The 22,297-nt window shown below is 45.0% G+C and overlaps 1 protein-coding gene across 1 annotated transcript; it reads right to left on the minus strand.

The window, feature by feature from the left end:
• Window positions 1–5,821: 5,821 nt before the first annotated feature.
• On the minus strand, window positions 5,822–21,933 carry LOC144166833 (annexin A13-like). Its single transcript, XM_077696320.1, has 3 exons — window positions 21,873–21,933; window positions 13,559–13,653; window positions 5,822–6,067 (listed from the first exon to the last, which is right to left on the minus strand). The coding sequence occupies exons 1-3, from the start codon at window positions 21,931–21,933 to the stop codon at window positions 5,822–5,824; spliced, it is 402 nt and encodes a 133-aa protein (XP_077552446.1).
• Between the last annotated feature and the right edge of the window lie 364 nt (window positions 21,934–22,297).

Raw genomic sequence — 22,297 nt, forward strand, 5'->3', positions numbered from 1 at the left:
TCTGAGCATACTCATAGTATGCTGAGTATGCTCAAAGTATACCCAGAGTATACTCAGAGTATATCGTGACGTATACGGCACAGGTCGCGCAGTGCGTGCAATGAGAAAACTGCCTTTCTGTACGTTAAACTGTGGCTTTATGTCTGAAATTTATCATGACTGCGGTTTTCCGAATGCCTTTTCGTATTATTCTTTGCTTTAGCCGGAAGCCTCCAGGTTCAAAGCCCCTCAAAATGTTCCTTGTTTTACGGGTCGATGCTCCAACTGGTCTAGAAGGCGTACCGTAGTGGTGGTCTTCGGAAAATGTTTTGATCCGCCGTAGATGTTTATGGAGCGACGAGTTGTTCAAAAGCATAAATTTGAAGTTTTCCTTGCGCAGCAGGTCAAGGGAGTCGAATCACTGCCATGGACAGAATATTGTATATTAAAATAATAGTTGTCTGCTGCGAAATGAAAGTTGCTTTTATCGCGCCACCGATTCAACAGAAACAGCACGAAGGTCCTCTTCTTCAGATTATTGTCATTCTACCTAATACGCCATAGCTTCAAAGCAGGGTCATTAATTGCGGTCATCGAAAGGCACAACGAATATGGTGAAACGCAGAGCATCGCCGCTGTATTGACATGCTGTACTCACCAGGGCATCATTCTTCGCTTTGGCAGGATCTGGAGTACCGCCCTCTTGACGATTGGCCTGAAAAACAACGTGAGAGGTAGACTGTTTGCTTGCTTCTGCCATCCCCGCACAACCTGGTCTAGCCTGAAAGCGATATTTTTATGAGCCTTCGGTGTTTTTTTGAACTATTGATGGGTATTGTATAGTATGTATTTAAATTACTTCGAGGTAGGGAGGTAGGGAAGACAGTGGAGATGAGTGGAAGAACTTGCAGCTGCGGGCTCTTGCTCTGGCATTAATAAAAAGCATATATGGTGAAATATTAACAGTGACGGGAAGCTCTCTGCGCGTAAACTTTAGTTCGCCCGATTTACTACGGGCTGTTCGAAATTTATGCGGCGAGGAAAAGTGTCCTTCGAACAGGCACCACGCAAAGGAACTTTTCCTTGGAAGTTCATCACAGTAGAAACTTTTTATCGAGGCACTTGAAGGAGGCATGAATACAGAATACGACTTTGGTTAATGTAAATTAAATAGTCTCTGGTTCACCAGTCCTGTCCGAACGACGGTTGTACGTGTCACAATGGGTGAAATAAAAAAAATTGAAATTTCTTGGCACACGTTAGAAGGGCCGCAAGGAAATGAACCCTTAAAGAGAGTTATAATTTCGTTAAGTCTACGTTAGCGTTCAAGTAGTATGATCCAACGAAGCTAAAGAGGGCACTACGACAGCACTGTCATGCGTGTTGATGGTGGTTGAATGGGCGTGTGGCGTTACGTAAATCAGGCGGAATAGTGGCTGCTGAGACCACGCCACCTCCTCTGTTTTCCTTACTATATAGAGTCAAGTTTGAGATAAAGTAAGCATCATTGTTGACTCAACAAAGCAATCTTATCAGCAAGTCAATAATGTGCTTTGTGTTAAGGACCCCTTTAAATCCTCTTGCGTGGCTTGGTGGGATGCGAAGGGGTTTCAATAACAGTGTACCTCTTCGTTACTTCTGCCTTGTTGCGCCTCTTTGCGATGTCAACACCTCTAAAGGCCAGAAAACATGGAGCGATCTTTCACCATGAAGTTCGCGTGGCGGAAAATCTGCCGCGGCAGGAAGCCGTATGTTCGTCGGGCTGACTACATGGAGTGAAGGCGGCGTCTGCAGCAGCGCCACCGCTGGGTTCCTTTCTGTGTGGCTAACTAAACCTCCATGCCCAGAATCAACGGCGGCGTTGAATAAACCGACCCAATCAAAGAGCTTCCCGCTTTGGTACGTCGTTTGACGATTCTGCGTGACTGGGGGGCGTTTATTTTTCTGAAATAGGCGTATTCAGCACTGAGATGTGCTAAACGCAGTAAAAAAATTGGCTCCAATTCACGTTGTGAAGATAGTTTAAAAGCAAAGGTTTAAACGTCACCCAAAACAACTGCCCAAGTGAAGTCATTGAATTCACACACGTGGCTCTACAAAGAGTGAAACCATAGATTCCCAGCCGTTAACTCTAATTTATAGGGGTGGCGTCCCGAACACAGCAGCGTCGGGCACGGCCACGATAGAGCGGTGCACGCCGCCGCTGTAGCCAGGCATTGCGTCTCCGAAGAGAAAACGGAGAAGAGCGTCTTTCCAAGGGTGAGACAGCGGAACTTAACCATCCCGATGTGCTAGGTCGGGGCTACACCACCACGCGATACAAGCGGAGACACCGAAACAATTTGGCATGTGAGCTTAGTGATTTGCAGTTATACTGATTTAAACTAGTTAGTTTTGAAAGTTTGAGAATTGCGAGAAAGCTGAGGGAACTTTTATACTCGCTTTTTGTCAGATCCAGTTGCTTCTTTCGCATATTGTAACACATCTTAAACAGAGCCGAATTGGTACTCACCAATTTAAAAAAAAAAACAGAGTCCCGTTCGTTGCAAGCAGTGCTCAAAGGGTAGCGTTTCTCTAGCGCCCAGACGCTTGTATGTGGTCTCTAAATTTTGTCCTCCTGTCCTGCAAACCGATCTTTAACGTATCTTTGCCGTACGCTCACCTAATTCCGTCGGGTCTGGGTTACCCAGCAGGTGCTGTCGAGACAGTTAAACAAGACGTGCGAAGAAAGCGCGCAATGCACTCGAAGCAGCGCCAAAACAGGCCCAAAACAACTGTGGCTTAAGCAGACGACAAAGGCGTCCCGCCGACCCACCCGCGGTCGAGCAGTCACCTGCGTGCGGAGAACGCTGGGTAATATCGCCCTATTGCCAAGCCATCTACATTTTGCTCCGTCAGTTAAAAGCGGCCTCCCAATCCTCGGCCGCGTTATCACTTTCGTGTCCGGAAAGGCAGGTAGAGGTAGCAAGCCTTTCTTTCAAAAAAGAAACGTACCCGCGGAGACTGGCACCAGTGACTCCCAGAACATGAGGCGCATCAATGCAAACTACAGCATGTCAAGCCAGCCTCTGAATACATGCCGCTGGGTGCTTGCAGTTTTTTGCTGCATTTCAAAGGCCCTCGCAGTGATATCGCCTGCTCCTCCTACGGCGATATTCAAGACGGGCCCCATGTTCGTGTTAATACAAGTTATGTAACCGGATCGCATTATTTAACCTAATAAATGTACATGTCTATCTCAGCTACACATCACGGTAGTTGGGTCGGGACCGTGTTGCGCTTGCGGCTTGAACTATCAGAAAAGCGTGAATTTAAATTCCTGATACACCATGTTTGTCAATCTATCACGGCCTTACAATGCGTTTTTTAGCTCAATCGAGTAGGCACGCGGCAAGCGCACGCCTACCAAACTCTTCCTAAGCGGGTGTCTGCAGTGGCCTGCACACGCCATACGCCATGTAGGGGAAATCGAAAGACCTGATTGGTTCCTTAGGTTTGCCGCTCGCTGCTGCTCCGCCACCGACGAACTTTGCTTACCCTTCTAGATCGGCGGCGTGCGACGTGTTTGCCGCCGCCGGCACCCGTCGAGTGTTCGTCGCCGGGCGTTCGTCGTCTTTTGGTTGCATATTCGCTCCATGTATGGTGCCCTTAAGACTACATAGACACATGGCGTAACAAACGAGTTCAAGTTACTTCGTATCGTAAAACAGGGTACCAGTCGCTTCTACAAACATCAAGCATATTACAGCTTTCATTCGGCGTGATAAGACGCCAACAGGCGCCCCCGTTCGTGGAGTCATGAGGAACTAACGCTTGTGTTTTCTGTTCTGAAGGATTTACTTCTACTTTGGGATGCTTTTTTTGGAGCTATCTCCACCATGCGCATGTTGAATCTGATGGAACGGGCTGCTCACTATCACGAGGTTTATGTCCTCACGGGGACCAACAGGCTTTCGCATCCAAAAGCAGAAAATAAACTGTACAAAGTGGTTTTTCCGTGCCGCCAATTGCGTATACTCACGTTGTACATTAAAACGAGCAGTTTTGTGAACTCTGTGGATGTCACGCTCTTAACGTCACTCTCCAGGTCTTTTCCGAATGCTGAAAAAAAAAAGCAGGACACAATTAGAGACTTGGCGAAGAGCTCCTTTGGTTAAACTGCGGCTACACATTTCAAGTTATTTTCTGCGCTGTGTGATTGGCCGTTCAGTACGTGGGGACGATTCAGTCGCTAAGCTTCTGTATGAAGATAAATTATTTGGTTGAAACTGTTTCACGTTATGCTGTTTTGTAGAAAAACAATAGCGTATGAACGAGGTGTACATCGGGGTACTTTCCAACATGTGAGAGGAAGAACGCTGACATTCGGTGTACTTGGTTCATTGCAGAAAACATAATAATGGCACACATAAAGACGCCAACAAAACTACGTTATTAAACAATAAATGAAACTTTTTGTGTGGTTCCTTGCAAAAACCTGTAGGCTATAGAGATATGGTAGGATGCTGGTTTTCCAACTTGCAATGGCAAGCGGCCAGGTCAACGCCGGTAGAAAGGAAATATCTACATTTCGACGTACTTTTCTTGCGCCACTCAGCTATCGTGGACGTGAGTAGTCGGACAAGGCAGGTGCATATAATAACCTGTGGTTAAGGGGTGTTGGTTTTGGGGTTTTAAACTTATTAAAAATGGGACGGGGGTAATGCTCGGTTTCTATTTTTGAAATGGATAATCGCGCGCAAAAAGCGTCTTTTTTAACAAAAAAATACGTTTTTTTGTTAAATCTACAGGTGTACTATTACTACACTCAGTTTATTTTATCAGTATAGGTATTTTGAACATCTTAACTCTAACGGATTAAAATTTGTTTCAAGCTGTTAATAGGGGATAATTAGGTTTCTAGCAAATACTCCCCAAAATTTGGCGGTAGTTTGGAACTGAACCAGTAATCATGACAGATATAGCAATAATAACTTCTTAAAAATTAAACATTTTATTCACAAAAACTGACAATCGACTTTTTACACATCCGTGTTTACATACATAATAATCTGCATGCGCGACACGACGGTCTCCATTCGAGATGTGTCGGATCGTTGAACATATCTCAGCTTGGATAAAGGTTTCCTCGACCTCATAGCTTCCATTCGCTAGACAAAACATTGTCAGGGTGGCATTTGCCAGCCTGGGGTGGCTAGTGCTAGTGTCGTGCCAATACTCAATAAGTTCAAACGCTGGGTCTATTGGGCATGCCTCCGGCAAGTGCTGGTTGAAAATAGCAGACCGTCAGCTCACAGTTGTGCAGATCACGCATTTAACAGGTCCATTTGGAGAGAATCCAGGTTTAACCCGATTCTTGTGAAACATGTTTGGGGTGCAAAAATCATATAAATTCGGGTTAAACTCGAAAACGAACAGCGCCGTATGTAGTGAAGTTGCGTTTCGTAATTTTTTAGATCCTTTGGCTGCTGTTGTAGCTAATGGTTTAAACAAAATGTATTTAGTTGGCTGCGATGCGCTAGAGATAATTTGGTGTTCTCTGGGCGACCTAGACCTCTACAAAAGACAGGAAGCCAAAGTAGTGACCCCTTTAGCTTCCTGAGTCAGCTCATAAACTGAGGCTATGTTCGGTTTAACATGTCCTGTCACAACAAAATAGAAAACAAAGACGGAATAAAGTTTTCTCAAGAGGAACATGCACAGGCTCGTACAAACATACGCATGCACCCGCAAGTCCACTCAGCGACACCTCCACTAGGTAAATCAGGCATGTAGCAGTTCGCATCTGGGGTGTAAGAACAGGAGCCAATTCGCTCTAGGAACAAGCGAGAGAATCTTTCGACTAGCCATGAATTACACAAGTTACAGGCTCCAGAGTGTCACCTTTGGCATAACTCTCCTTAATGCTGTAGATGTCCTTGTTGCTCCGCGTACAGAGGATCTCGACGAGGCAGTCTACGTCGGTGTGGGTGCCTTTCATAGCGGCGTGGAGCTCGCGGGCCAGAAACTCTCCCATGGGGTACAGCAACGTCACCATCAGGTCTTGAAAGCGACCCCGAATCTCAGATTTTATGTTGGCCACCAGGTCCTGGGACAGCCGGCATTTATTCAGTATACACCACAATAGTCATCCTAGAAAAACTGCCGTCACCACCATTGGCGCAAACAGCACCACAACTACGTTCCGTTCAATATAGGTACCATCCCGGTAGATTGGGTGCAATTGAGAAGGTAAATAAATGCATTGTTATGCTGCCCCGCCACTACAAACGACCTAGAAGGTACCAAAGCACGCCTAATCACAAAATGAATGCTCAGACTTCGAGTAAGAGATTACATTGGAGTACAAAATCTCCCGTCGTTCAAGAAAAGTGGCATTTTCAGGTGCTCTAACTCAGGGAGATGGATCTCAAAGCCGCAATCCCGCCTCTCCAATACGGAGGCCAAACTGCAGGATTTCTTTAGCAATTGCTCGATAGAATTAAGGAATGTTGCAAGGGTATGAGCGGAGGAGCTGGATGCGTATAAGGATCGTGTCAGAAATCGTGCTTCCCAAACTACCCGACGGGTAGCGAAACAGACAACGCTAGGGTATTTACGCAGTGATGGAACGTTCATGGTATGCTCAATAAGTGTTACTTTGTGACCTGTGCAAATACTAAAGTTCTCTTTTAGTAAGTAAGTTTTTCAGATTTGTAGCAGATTCATGCCTTCACGGCAAGCGAACACAGAGACATGCAGTTGGCGGTGCTTGAAGGAAGTGCATGTTTACATTTTGTTGTATGTTCGTGCGCGGAAAATTTGTGTAAATTCTAAAGATGGAACCGATGGAACCAAATGGTAGTCCGTGAAGAGGATAAGAATACGCAGTGCTCATTTTGTTGGTTGTACATATTCGACGGATCGATAATTTCGGAAATACGTGCTCCGCGATTGAGATAGCTGAGGACGGGTGATCCGGCAAAAACTCCACTCTGTTCCTGGTATTTGCCATTTATTCGGCAGTCCTTTCGTATGATGAAATCTTGTTACCCTATCTGAGTAGGGGAAATGAGCGAGAATCTGTTGACGACTACAAATATTAACGTCGCCTTGTTTAGCGCACTGCGGAGATTTTTTTCAGCCATCACGGCTTTGAATCACTAGCTGCTGCTGGAGGTTTTATTATCAACCCCTACGAGTAGATGTGTGCTTATTTTCTTGACCTTCGCCCACTGCTACCTCATCTGCGTTGTTTTTTAGCTCTAATTATAAGTGCGCCCAATCAGCGGTTTGGAAAATTTTGCAAATGTCGCGTTTTTTTATTTACTCGCTCAGGCTACCGAATTTATTGAGCGAGGAACATTCATTCATCAGCAATGCCGACAGCTTAGTTCTACTACTTCACCAATGCAAGACATTCATGCAAATTTTGAGAACAGCAGTCGATCACAGAGGTGTTCGCAAGTATTGGTGTCTGTTTATTGCTTTTTGTTTGGCCGAATGGCAATCCGCGAGGCAGAACAGGAAGCAAACCTCTTTGCACGTGCCTGAACAAATGCCGGAAAAGGGGTAAAGAAACACTGACTTCATTATTAGTTCAAAGCACACGTGGTGGACGCAGCACGTAGGATTACAACAGCTACCTCAATCCAGGTTACTTCTGCGCGTAGAAAACAGCTTTCTCGGTGAGAAAATAGTTCGTATCAACCGGTCTATTTGTTGAAACTGCTTCCTCAGAATGTAAGCAGCGTTCTTTTTTTCTAAGGCAAGCCGGTGATGGTTTATAAGTGCAAGGGAAGCAATAAATATTAATCCTAGTTAACGCTTGCGTTTTGGCAACTTGTTTTGTCAGCCCGGTTTCACTTGAAACAGCACCCCAAGCATTCACACATATACAGCTTTGAAGTTCAAGAAAAGTGATCGAAAGCCTGAATTGCAACAGCGCATGACTCCTTCATTTCGGGGTTTACGTTGGTTTGACAGATTCAGCAACCTTTGGTTGGTGGCGCTGATATGCTGGAGCCCGGCACCTTCTTTACGTGTCGTACGGTTTCTACGGCAAGTGTAGGGCTCGTGTGAATGTGGAAATGAAATTTCCCCTTATTACATGGTTTGTTCGAAAGAGTACAAGGATGTAGCATGCCTTGTAACGTTCTACCCGGTAATCGTTGGCATCTTTCAATCACCTCTACTGTTCTCGATCATTTTTTTGAACACTTCGTCCCGCCACTGAAAGACACCACTGCACCAAACGCCAGAAGGGGGTGTCGCCGTCAAGGCCTTCTCGCCCCCCCCCCCCCCCCTTACTCCCTCAGGGGTTTTCGGAACTGGGAACCCGTATATCATTCTCTCGTCGTTCCTAAACGCCGGACCAACTAACAATTGTGTGTGACTACTAAAAAAAACCGCTGCTCAATTCTATACACACGAGCGTTGAGCTCCGTTGGTGTCCTAAAAAAGAGCATTTCTTTAAAGGAGCCATAAAGATAAAATACAAGTTTGTGTCGTTCGAAAGATTTTGTGTTTTATAATGCCCCCAGCGCTTGTCCGAAGGCAACGGATGCTTTATTCACTGAGAAATAATTATTTTGAATTGAAATTTTATTTTTACCGCTAAATCGTGCGTTTTCGTGGTCTGCAATGACATTACAGGAACCGACCGCTCTGCAGCCGATACGGAAGCCTTGTCTACCGTTATTGAACGTAGATGTCGCAACAATACCATGGCAAGCCGTTTGCTGCCTTTGGTTTGTTTTTGACTGTATTTCAACCTGGCTTGTTCTTGCCCAGGGAGAAAACAATCGTTTTGTGAAACATAGCGCTCGCCCGACAAATGTGGTCACGTGCGACACCGTTGCCATCGTCAATCGGGCAGTTTCGTCTGAGACAACCCCAAAGCCCCGCAGTCCTGTGCAGCTAAATTAAGCATAGTGAGCGCAGTACCAACACCAGTACGCATCGATACTTCTATGTTCACGTGTGCTTTCGTAACTTTCACTGTTTTCCCCACCATGCTTACGGCTTTTTAAAGAATGGGCCCTAAATTTAAGGGCAAATAGCTCGTTCGGCAAGCAAGATCTGCCTAATTCGCGTTTGCTGCTTCCGCCCTCCGCCGATCGCAGAGCTGGCTGGTATGACATCATAGATTCTGTTGCCGGAAATGAGCTAGTGGGTTACACAGCCACTTTGTTTTTTCCTAATTATGTAGCTTGTTTGAGCGACGTTTACGGTAAAAGTGGTGTCAGTATGATTCCAACAAGTCACTCTTTTTAATGAACCAAACTTGTATTTTCTCTTCATGGCTGTTTTAATTTGTTTAATCAAAGGCGCCCTGGAAGTCACGGCTGTCTTCCTACCAGTGCTCACGACGCTCCCGTTCATCTGAACGTACAGTCATACTCATAAAAGGTGCGGCTAGTTACATTTAATCAGTCGCCGCACAAACAAAGCCACATAACGCCATAAGACCCATAAAAAGCCGCATACTTCTACGGAAGCAAAACGGTTGCCAATGTGCTCATGCACACGCACAGCCTTCACTCTACCAGAAGAATCTACTGTGCCACAACCAATATGCGATACGCTATTGGCATTATCATTCGCGGAAAGCGTCACAGTTCAATAAAGCCTGCATGTTGTCAATGCAGCTTCAGGCCGAGACACTTGCGACAGGAGTCGCAGTAACGAAAAGCATTTTCCCTACCTCCAGATGACACCACGATATATATATATATTAAAACCCCGTCGCTTTACCGACGAATCACGCCGTTTGATAAGTTTGTCCAAATTAGCACCAACACTGCATCCAACTGTTGTTTGTGAAGCGCGGCTTCGACTACCAAATCAATGGTCGCTGCTGTGTAGCGGCTGCCAGAAGCTGTTGCTAGGGGTAAAGTGATACCTTTGCGTGACGCAACAAAAAGCTCCTTCAAAAGCCCATCCTTCCGCAAACTTTAACGACATTTTCAACCACGCCTAAGCTCACTTCGTCTGAAACTTAACGTTGAGACTTAACGCATGCATAACCCTTCGCTTAAACTGTTATAAACTGTTATACTGTTATAATCCCTGTAGCTTAGTGCTCCAATGCCGTGTTGTAAACTTACCCAAACCTCTGTCTGGGTGGTAACGTTCCACAACCGTGTGCACTTGTATTTTTTCCGTGAGTATTTGAACAACTTTGGTTGGACTCCCGTGGCACAATATTCTCATCGTTTTGTTCCCGCTTTGCACGCACTCAACATTAAAGCAGTAAAGCTGGCTCAGCACGTTGATGCTAACATTTATATTTCCATCTCTCACCGGGAAAAGCTGTCACGAATTTTCTGCCGACGCGAGGCGTGAAAGTTCGGATGCGCTCTATTTTACGACAAGGCCTCGCCCTACATGCGGTCAAGCTAGCTTGAAGATTTCTCGTAACGACGTTTCTTGCCCTAACTTCGTTCGCTTTGGCGACATACGACGACTCCTAAAGAATCAATGCCCCTTACTTATTAGAAAGATACAAAAATGTGACCGAGACTTTCTCCGGGAAAACTGAGGGAAATCAAATTCCAAATTCACGCTCCGAAAGTTGAAAATCCAAACTACCAGAGTCTAAAGGTGAATTTTATTTCAACTCAGCCAAAATCTAAATCTAACGAAAAAGCAACGAATCCGAAGCGAATGCCAAGCGTCGCAAAGGCAATTATGACACAATCAGGTAGACGTCGCATTCAAAGCGGGCGTGATCGAGAATCTATTCCGTCCATGGGAAGCATTTATTTCCTTGTTAGATCATCATCATCATCGGGGTTAAATTCGTCGCAGCTAGCACAGGACCGTGATAATTGGAGATTAATGGGAGAGGCCTTTGCCATGCAGTGGGCGTACATAGGCTGCTGCTGCTGATGTTGATCATCATCATCATGTGCCCTCCAGTTGTGTAAAGTTAGCTGTGCTGATGTGGAATTTGGATACGACATGGATATTAGTGAGTCCAAGAAAGCTTCGCTTTAATAAACACCTGGGCACTGTTTTTTCACAGATTGCAATCCATTTCTTTTTATTACGTTAAACCTGCTATATATTTCATTTTGCATTATTTAGGCCATATTTTCTTTTTTTTATAATCCCTATCTTCTAATAAGAACTATGAAATCTTCCGTGCTGCATAATAGTAACCGTTATAACGGGTACTGTCCGACACACGTGGGCAGTGTGGCGAAAACCACCCTTCTGAAGGTGTACCGGCGGCTTTTTTATCAGGCTCTCTTAATATGCAACTTTTGGTTTGATGATGAAGGTGCCTATTAAAGAATCATCTTAGACATAAACTATACAATTATAAACAATACTTTTTCCGCCAGGTCTAAGACAGAGCATTGCAGCCACTCCGAGCAGCCACTGCATTCAACTGCATGCCGCATCGTCGTGTCGACGGTTTGCGACGCAACAAACTTCTTGGGAATATCTGTAATGTATGCAGCAACACAAACTGCAACAAAGCATCTTAAACGAACCACACCAAACTGCGCGGGAAGAGGTTCTACGGCAAAGCCGTAAACGTCAAATAACTCCCTCCACCCAGCGAATGCGTAACAGACCGACACAGTGATCCTATCCCTGTGACAACGACAGCCGAGCGTGCACACGAGGGTATAAATCCTGCTGCGTTCCTCCTCGCGTGGCAGGATAATTCGCTGTGCCACGAGCCGGCATATAACGTTAAAAAACAAACCACAAAAAAAGCGACGGCCCCTGGTGCCCCCACGGGTACCCGTTTGTTGAGGCTGCATTACGTGCTAGGGAAAGCCGTCAGTCTACTTGGTGTTACAGCAACGGTTGAAGTAGCTCGCCCTATGTCTCGGGATGAAACGCACTCCATGACTTGGTGTACTGAAAGGTTCTGTGTCGGTAGAGCGTGGTACAACACCCAGGAATGCCAAAACGAAAGCGTAGAAGGGGTAGAGCGCAACTAGAAGATCTAAATGCCTGAACCTAATGCTGCACTGACGATGCTGTTCCGAACTGAATTACGCAAATATAATGGAGAAATACCGCAGTCTTTCATACCTATCGCAGAAAGAGTCGCAATTGTTTTTAGTTTCAAGCAATGTTGATATCTACATAAGTGTTCCATAAAATTCCCCACGTCTCGCGAGCGTCCAGTATCCGATCTCTGAGGTTCATTCAACCTCGATGATGAAAGTCCTGGCTTCACGTTTCGCTCGGTGGTGAATTCTAGATGCCCTATAATTTAGGACGACGTTTGGCGCGGTACGCCCACATTTTAGCGCAATTCTCGCCTATTCCACCCTAATATCGCCCTTCCTCAAACGCGAAGTACCGTGCGACGGACCGTAAGCGTAGCTTCTCACTAGACTTCCTAGTACACAGCACATATTCAGTGTTTGACATTGGTTTAACCCGCTTGAAAGTTTTATTTCTGGCGTATTTTTCCTGATTATTTCACTTCATAAGTAGCTTCGGTTCATCCACCGATACCCGTAATGGCTCCTGTCATCCTCACAAGAGTGAAAAGAATATGGCGCTAAACTGTCGAAGATGAAAAATATACAAAAGCCACGTATAGAGGCACCATATTTGGCGCCTGAAATCTAGGGTTGGACGGAAACCCGTCTGGTCAGGAAAACACATGACAATAAAAAACTGGCACCGACCAAGAATGTTTAAAATCCAATGAAAGACGTCCCGGCTCCCATACGGGTGCCTTGTTAACAACGGGGTGCCTTGTTAACCTTGTTTCACGTGCCTTGTTCGCGGGTGAACAAGGCACCCGTATGGGAGCCGAAACGTCTTTATTTGAATTTTAAACATTCTTGTTCGGTGCCAGTTTTTTATTGTCATATTTGGTGCCTGTATATGTCGCCGTGTCTACTTCTCTCTTCGCCTTTCTAGCGCCCTATTCCTTTTACTACAGATATTACCGAACTACCTCAACAAGTTCCCACTCTCGATAGTAATCATTCCCAATAAGGCCATCGTGAGGCTAGCGATAGCTTATGATTCCCATTAGAACCCACACGTGGAAAAATCTCTTGTACTCTACTGGACGCTGGCTGCCCGCCCCCCGTCACTTCTGCTTGATGTCCGCTGTCCTGAATGACGAATAAAAGTGAACATGAGGCGTATGTAAATGGTTACCAAGGGTGTTTCACAAAACACACTCATAGCCGCTCCAAAAAGCCCATGCGCTGACAATGCAAATGACCTGATGAATCGGACACCTTGGCTAAGCATGTTATTGAGTGCACAATTTGTACCCATTGCCATAAATGGTTGGCAGAGGGATTCGCAAGCTTAGTAGCGATGGAAGGACTATCAACGTGTTTCATATTTGCGCCACCCTGTCACAGTGCTTCGCACGATAAGAAGTCTGGGTTTGTAGGTGTTTGTAACGAAGGTGCTAGCATTTGGAGCAAGATGAGCAACAACTACTCCTTTCGGTAGGCAATTAGCTTTCACCTTTTGTATTCGAAATAATAAAATTTAGAAGTTCTGAACGCGGAAGACAAGAGACAAATCCTAGGGTTGTCTACAGAGTGTCTGCGTGATAGTAGTCCGTAGGAAAAGCCACTGGCCGCAAGATACTTACGCGACGAAACAATTTCTTGTACTCTCTAACAATCTCGACCCTCTGGTCGCCAGATCGGGTGCAAAGAATATCCTTGATGACCGCCTCGTCCGCGCCTGCGAACGCAAAAAAAAAGTTATCTATGTTTTCACATTTGACATTACTAGAAGATTGTTGAAAAAAGACAAAGAACGAGAAGAACAAACAAAAAGCCTTAGGTTTAGGACCGAATAAGTGAATGTTTTATGAAACAAGAAGCACTCTGTTTTGGAGAAAATGAAGAGTGCAGGGACAGGAATGGTGATCCGAATAAATTACAGCCTTTTTTAAAACGTAAGCGTTTTCTGCTGCAGGTAAAGCGTTATTTTAACGTATGAAGTATTGTATTATCTGAATCTCCAATTTATTGCTGAAATTCAAACAAACAGAGACGAACGGCAAGGCGCGGTGCAATTTGATCCCTTTTTGGCTTGATATGTTTGGCCACATTTAAGTCGTTAAACTGGAAAATTTCGTTTCGGGGTTTATAAATGCCCAAACAGTAGGAGTATGCGCATGGAACGCTATGAAGCAGGACCTAGGAGAACCCTGCCTAGATCAAACCACAAAGCCACAGTAAGCCTGTTAGACCACAAGGTATGTACATACCAAGCCACCTCAAAAGCCCAAACCATATCCATTCGACAATCCTAAGATGCCCTACTAGGCAATGATTTATTTTATTCACTCCTGCGCCCTCCACAAACCTCTGCCATGTAATATCCGAGAATGTGACGGCAACATGTTCCGGCATTTGAGACGGAATAACAAAATATTTTCACTAAGTCAACCCCCATAACGTTCGCCTTGTCAGATGATGCAGAACCTCTAAACTGCCCAAACAACCGGACGCAGAAACGTTTCTATGCTCGCACATTTTTATTCCATTTACTCTACCGTTTTTGTTCTGCGCAGTTAATTAGCACGAATCCACTACAGCTACCTCTGCTTTCGCGCATAACAAAACCATGTCCAGAATACTCTCGTGCTAACATTTGTGTGAGACGTACTTCACCACCCACGGGCTTAAAAACCAGTCAACACAAATACGAAAAGTTTTACGAATACACATAAATGTTCACAACGGCACAGTTTGCTTTTTTTAAATTTGTTACTTCAGTACTGCACTAAATCCACAGAACTGTTCCTTGCGAGGCCGATAAAACCCTCTAGTAAACTGATGCCCCAAATTTTTTTCTTATTTGTTTTCTATTTCAATAAAGAAGCGATGCACGTCTAAAAGAAGCAAACTAGGCAATTAGGTATATTCCAATGGATTTGCAAACACTTTCCTATTCAAACTTGACGCCTTTTGGGCCCGTGGTTCATCAATTAGTCAGTCCCGTAGGAATGTTATTAGGTGAGGCATATTTATGCTAGCATTGTCTGACGAGTGCCCCTGTAGTCTCAAAGGTATACCGCCCTGCTTTAGCACGAAAAGGCGTAATTAAGGTATTCAAAAAAAGGTAATAAAGGATCATGGTGATAGAAGATAGCCAGCGGAAGGAAGACGAGGACGAGGAAGGTAACAGACACAGCGCGGCTTTTTTTACCTTCCTCGTTACGTTCCTCGTTCGCTGAATATTTTCTATCACCATGAACCAATACCAACTCGCCCAGCTTGCCATCTTAGGTAATAATGGACTTCACGCGTTTTGTAGTGATTATATGGTGAAATGAGGTACCTGGTCGAATAGGGATTTACAAAACAAAAATTACAAAAATACAATAAAAATGGTAAAACTTTCCCCAAGCACAGTACCTGCTGCCATCTGCTTGCAGACTTACGATACCGCCGATATTTCTGATGTGTTCACACGTCTGGCAAAACGGGAAAACCACCCTTACGCTTGAGTAGTGCACAAATGTTTTTCCCAGTTATTGAACCGGCCGTAAAAAAAGATATGTATCCGCGCAATGGCATTATGAAATATATTTGGAATTTATTACGAACAATCCCATTCTCGAAACGAGCACATATGTATGCTACGTGAGGTTATCTCCCCAAACAAAGGGTTTTAACTGCTCGACAGTAGAAAACATAAAAATACTGCAAAACGTCTGGCTTATAAACTAACCATGTCCTTTCATTGCAGTCCTTAGAGCTTGTGCGTCTGCTTCAGCGTTGAAGTTTGGGTATGGCATCAGGGTTCCGCCCTGTAAAATACGAAAGAATGAAGCACATATGAACATTTTTGGGCGGTGTAGACTTTGTAAAGGTTGTTATGGAGAAAATGTTGCTTCTATTAAAAGGGAAATGAATATTTACACTAGAACAAAAACTTCAGGGAAGCTTCCATTGAAGCGCAAGCCAGGCATGGCAAAGCTGTTGTAGCCCAGTCGAAAATGACGACAAAAAAAATTTCTGTAGTTGGCCGTAATTTCGCGTGTCGTACTGTCGTCTTCTCGTGTTCTTGAGATGCCATGGTTCTGAGGTGCTCTCGCGTGTCGTATTCCTCCACTGATTTTGGCGCTCCGTCGGGCCGAATTCCTGTCTTGTCGTGGTCCTTATGTTCCATCAGTAGTTGCACATGGTTTGAATGTTACCACCCATTGTGAAGAGTCGTGTAAATGGAACATAGTTTGATGCAGTCACTGCGGTATTAAAACTTGATCACAACCAGACTACACCGGTGTTTTTGCGCGTTTTCTCGTTGCTAGGTTATGCTCGTGTCGAGTTTCGAGTGTTTTGGAGTGTTCTTGTACTCTTTTAGATACTTTCCGCACAGATTTTCGCTTGATGGTGGTGTGCGCGCGGATGGACGTGGACGGACATTGGGAGATACTAATGTACTCCGCAACCGTTACAGGCGAGGAAGTAAGCCGTTTGACTCTCGGGTACTAACTCACGGTCGTAACCCAGTGAGTGAGATGACTGTCAGTAACCCTGTCGGGTTTACCAGACGCAGGTTCAAATGCTGCCGGTGCTTGTGTGAATTTTTGCTATTGTAAATGCTATGCGCACGGACGCGGATGGACACTGTGAGGTCCTAAGGTGCTCGGCACCTAATGAACTGCGCTAAGGAAGACGTCACACAGAGAAAGGTACACAAAGACAGGCGCATACTTGCAAGTAAAGTTTATTCCACGCAGAAACACACATAAATACAGACGGACCTATCATTGCGCACGCGTGAAAAACAAAAGAAGCGCAAAACATAATGCATCTACAACATGTGGTGAGTATTTTCAGAAACGCTCGTCGCTAAACATCCTCTCACTGTTGCGCAAAAGAATCGCTGTATCGCTGACACAGTTATTTGCCTTTTTCCTGATATGGTAAGCCACGCGAATCTTTCTTGCTCGGCTATTTCTGCCCCTACATAACATCTTAACTTGCTTGAAGAGTGGCTTACAGAGTGGCTTTCACGTGCACGCCGACCAAAGATTAGGGATACGTCTGCTTGCGCGATTCTGAATTGAAAGTTCGTGTTCACGTAAACTCACGTTCACACACCTGCCTGTCTGTACGACGTAAACTTTACCGTATTGAAGGCGAATTTTTAGACTACTCCAACGCAGCAGTCAACGTAGGAATTGTTGTGCTTCTTTCCGCACCCTTGCCGCCTGTTGCTACCCCTTTCAATGCGCGAACACATCCTCGCAAGCTTGATAGGTGCCGAAAAGGTCACCTAGAGTTGTGCCTTATGTTCAGAAGACGTGCCAGAACCTTTAGAACGTCATGCAAAGATATGGCGCGGTAATGGCGTTTTCGACACCTGTCAAGCTTGCGGGGATGTGTTCGCTCATTGAAAGCGGTAACAATAGGTGGCAATGGTGCCGAAAGAAGCACAATTCCTAAGTTGATTTCTGCGTTGGAGTAGTCTATCAGATTCCCCTTTCATGCGGCAACGTTTACGTCGGACAGACTGACGGGTGTGTGAACATGAGATTGCGGGAACACGAAATTTCAATTAGGAATCACGCAATCGGACATCGCCCCATTCATTGCTCGGCATGCACGTGTAAACCACTCTGTAAGCCACTCTTCAGGCAAGTTAAGATATTATGTAGGTGCAAGAATAGCCGAGCAAGAGAGATTCGCGCGGCTTACCATATCAGGAAAAAGGAAAATGACTGCCAGCGATACATCGATTGTTCTGCACAAGAGTGAGATGATGTTTATCGACAAGCGTTTGTGAAAATTCTCACCAGATGTTGTTGATGTGTTATGTTTTGCGGTTTGTTTTGCTTTTCGCCCGTGCGCAACGATAGGCCCTTCTGTATTTATGTGTGTTTCTGCGTTGTATAGAGTTTAATTGCAAGTCTGCTCCTGTCTTTGTGTACCTCTGTCTGTGTGGCGTCTTCCTTAGCGCAGTCTACCCTTTTTGAGAAAATGCACCAACTCGCCAAACAAGTTCTTCTAGATTAAGGAGAATGCTAAAGTTATTTTTTGCCGCTCTCCCTAAGTTGGTATTGTTGTCTTGACAAACGTGTCCGCTTGACAATCCTTTCTACCCAAGAATTTCCCGGAATACCCACCCCACCTGACGTTCCTCTTACGACTTCGTGGCTCAAACTATACAACCTTTTCTCCCCCTCAATACCTCCCCCTGCATTCCACTTCCTTCAGTTCTCTCACCTGGGGACCTACCCCTACATGAAGCGTGCCAGCAAGGCGAGGGTTTGCCCTTATGAAGGCAAGTCTGTTTGCTGAAACCATGGCAACAATGGCTACCTTGTTCGAAGTATTGTTTTCTTGTGTTCTCTAGGATCTTCGAAGATTGTTTACATATATACATACATGCATACTTACGTACCTAGGTACGTACGTACATACATACACACACATTATTACCTACATACATACATACATACATACATACATACATACATACATACATACATACATACATACATACATACATACATACATACATACATACGTACATACGTACATACGTACATACGTACATACATACATACATACATACATACATACATACATACATACATACATACATACATACATACATACTTACATTTTGCCTGCGTACACACATAAAGAAGCTGCTCGGGGGTGAGGCGTTTTGCACACAAGGAGGAAGCACTGCGCTCACGTTTGAAAACCAAACCGGAAACGCAAACAGCGAGAGAAACATTAAATGACGCGTCTGTTACTACCAACTGGTTATCTTTTTTCTCAACAAGCAAAGAATTAAAGAAACCTAGGTTGATGCGTTTGGGAAGATATTAAAAGTCGGTTTGTTGTAAGCATTCGTGTTGTTCCCATTTTGTGGCCCAGCGCTTAAATGGGCTTTGGTTTTCGAGTGGGTATCTGCCCCAACTGCCCGTGACTATATATTACTGGATAAAAACATTGGTACCAATAATGCGCCTTATCAAGTTCTGTGGTTTGGGCATATTTGCTTTCAACAGTAGATGTTACGAGCAGAACTGTTGCACAATCCGTAAATTACGCGTTGCAGAAAGAAATGTCAAGAAAATGCGGAGCGCTCCTTAGCGAGTGGCTTGCCGGCACCGCTGAACATCCTCGGCGCGCGCAAAGACTTTAAAAAAAAGCTTGAAAATCACGGGGGTGAGAAAATGCCGAGCGCTCGTGAGCACGTGTGCCTTGCGGTGACCGCCGACTCTACCTCTCGCGTAGCGGCTTTAGCAAAACAAGAAAAACTCCTGCGCTGTCCTCAACCGCTAACGCTTATATAAACACGACTTCAGTACTGATTCTAAAGTTTAGGAGACATCCGCTTTGGAAAAGATCACCACGGCCGCTGCATTTGTATATGGGTAGTTGGAGACACGCCTACGAGGGTGCCAATCCTTCAGAGAAGACTTTCAGATCCCACCACCGCTGCCCCGAGTGGAAGGAGCTGGTAGAAGTATACAAGGCTGAAGGTTTATTTAGATCGACCACTCACCAAAGGAGTAGACGATGGCCTGTTCGACGTACTGATGAATATTACTAGCACCTCAACTATGAAAATAAACAATTATATTAAACTTGACTTGGGTCAGGTGATGCTCATATACAACAGCCTCTCCTTGAAGCCTTGCGCGTGAGTTCAAGCTTCTCTAATTTTTTGTTCTACGAATTTTTCAATGAAATGTATAACTTGTAGATGTTATTATGAGTGGAGAAACAAACAAATTTTTGCGAACCAACCAGAAAAAAGAGGAAACATAGCGAGGAAACACACCGTTGTTATGGAACATTTTCATCCGTGATTTTGTGCTGTAGTCATGCGCAATTTGTGCTGTAATTAGAAGCACGCATACCTTCGAACTACTACAAAGTCAATTGGGAAAATTTACGTTTACAGACACTCAGGGACAAAAGCCGAAGCGCTGGTGAAAAGTTGCTTTGTTTTAATAACTTGATCAGGAACACGCGCTTCAATTACTCAAATATGTAAACTCCGCAAGTAATGCTAAGACTACTGCTATGCGGCCGCAGCCATCAGATGAGAGGTCAGAAACTCACTGTTGCTCCGGAACCTCCCAAAGAGCTTCCCTGGCCATGGTCAACTGCACTGTACCCTGCGCCTTGTGCTGATCCATATATTCCACTGTGCCCTGAAAAAATAAAAGCTCCTTTATTAAGAGAAAGATGGTTAAAACGCCAAAATGATTTGACCATGTCGGAATTGAATTCGTGTAGGCGCCGGCTATAGAACTCGTGGAACTCGGGCTCAATTCCGACAGCAGAAAGCGTTTTTTTTTCTTGAAGCTATTGACGTGCCTCCGCTTACCATTATCATCGTTTTGAAATACCATTGTGTAAAGTTGCATTTCCTCAAGTGACTTGTGGTGCGGCATCAAATGGCATAATTGAGCCAATAATAACATCGCTTTAAAACAAATTGTAACGGTGTTGGGTATCTGGCTAGGCCGCCATCTGGTGGCACCCCGTAAGCCGGGCTGAGTACTTTGAGATGATGTGTAGGTGGCCATGAACCCCGTAACTCTGATAAACGCCCAACCAGCACACATTGTGGCATATTAGAACAAACACTTGGGTACTATTCAAAACTGTCTTTAAATTTAAATAGTACCCAGGGCTTTGTTCTGATATGCCGGTAACCCAGACTGGTATCCCGCACAAAGCGTTTTCTCGTGAAAACGCTTGAAAAAGTGTTTCAGTTTCCTCTTGGAAACAGAAACGCTTTGTGCGGGATACCGGTACTTTTATACACGCAGGAAGATACATTTGCAGAGGTCTCGCCTCCCCACCCGAACTGCAGCACCAACTGCCTCGTCGGCGTAAAAAAAAAGGAGTTTTCCTACTGCCGCTGCTCATTGTTTCAAGCTGGCCTTACCCACGAGGCTAGGCGTGATACTTTTTGTGGTTTAGGGGGATGATTTTGGAATGCCAGAGACTGTGGCATTTGGAACGCCAGAGAATGCGGAAGTGCTCGAGAATGCGGCATTTTTTATGCTTCCGATCCGTACCGACACGTCTCGAAGAGCTGTGCATTTGCTAGCATTGTGTCAGTGAGCAGCACGCGAGTACAAATGCGGCCTGCCGCAACGTCTTGGTAGTGGTGACGGCTACTCCCGTTTAAATTTTGAGCGCGACTGAAGTGTGTCACGTTGTAAACTTGCTGACAAAATGCATGTGGAGTATGAACATCTGACAGTGAGCGTTGGAAATGGGGGATCTGGTGGAACAGCATACTGTTCAGGGGGTGATCCGTACATTGCACGGACGCAAGTGAATAGTCGCATGCCGTTATAAGCCTACCCCATGGTTCGTATGCAGCACATACAGTGGTCAGTTGAACCCGAACGTGATGATCAAACACCACTTTATTTTCTCAGAATTGGTAGCCACACGAAGTCTACAGACACAGTCCACGCACGGGGCACACAGGAAGCTAGATGTTGCTGATAATCCCGTCCACTAGTCCACGTAGGAGAATACACAAACAAAAGAGAATATAGAACTATTTTGTTTTTCCAGTGATGACATACGGAATGGAAACTTGCGCCCTACTAAACAACTTGAAAGCAAACTTAGTTCGGCTCAGCGGGGTACGCAAATAATAATGATACGAGTAACGCTGAGCGAAACGAAGCAAGCTTCTTGGCTAAGAGAACCAACTAGAGTGGAAGATATCGCAGCTCAAATAAAAAAAAACGATATTACCTTGGGCAGGCATTGTTAGGCAAAATGACAACGGGTAGACTACCAGGGTGGCAGAGTGGATAGCGAGACACGGGGTTAGACAAAGGGGCCACCAGTTAGTCGATGTCGGCACGATAGAACGAATTTCGGAGGAATAGAATAAACTCGAGCGGTGCGGGGAAGCAGCGGTTGCCGGTCGAAGGAAGAGACCTTCGCCCTGCAGTGGAACAGGGGTGCTGTTGATGATGATGATTAGTCCCGGCAGGTCCATGGTAACTTTTTCTTCATAAACTTGAGTGGGTTATAAACGCGTCTGTCCAATTCATATGCTTCTAGGGACCTTTATTGAAAAGCAACAGAGCAACAGATCACTATGCGGATCGAAATGCCGGTGTTAATGTCCCACCGAGGGCGTCTGAATAAAACATAAAAGGCTCGGCTGGGTAAACGATGGAAACGATTTGATGAGAGCTCAAAATGGTGCCACATTAATAAAAAAATCCTCTAAACCAAATTTAGTTGGGTAAACGTTGCTTGCACTGAGATGAATTCTAACCAGTATCCTTTGGAATGCAAAAGTGGTTCCGAAAAGTACTCAGCGATGCAGAAAAATCTTAGCATTGCAATTGCAAAAG

Source organism: Haemaphysalis longicornis, unplaced genomic scaffold (assembly GCF_048455015.1).
Source record: "Haemaphysalis longicornis isolate Haplotype H1 unplaced genomic scaffold, Haemaphysalis longicornis Haplotype H1 scaffold_19, whole genome shotgun sequence".
Classification (NCBI taxonomy): domain Eukaryota; kingdom Metazoa; phylum Arthropoda; class Arachnida; order Ixodida; family Ixodidae; genus Haemaphysalis; species Haemaphysalis longicornis.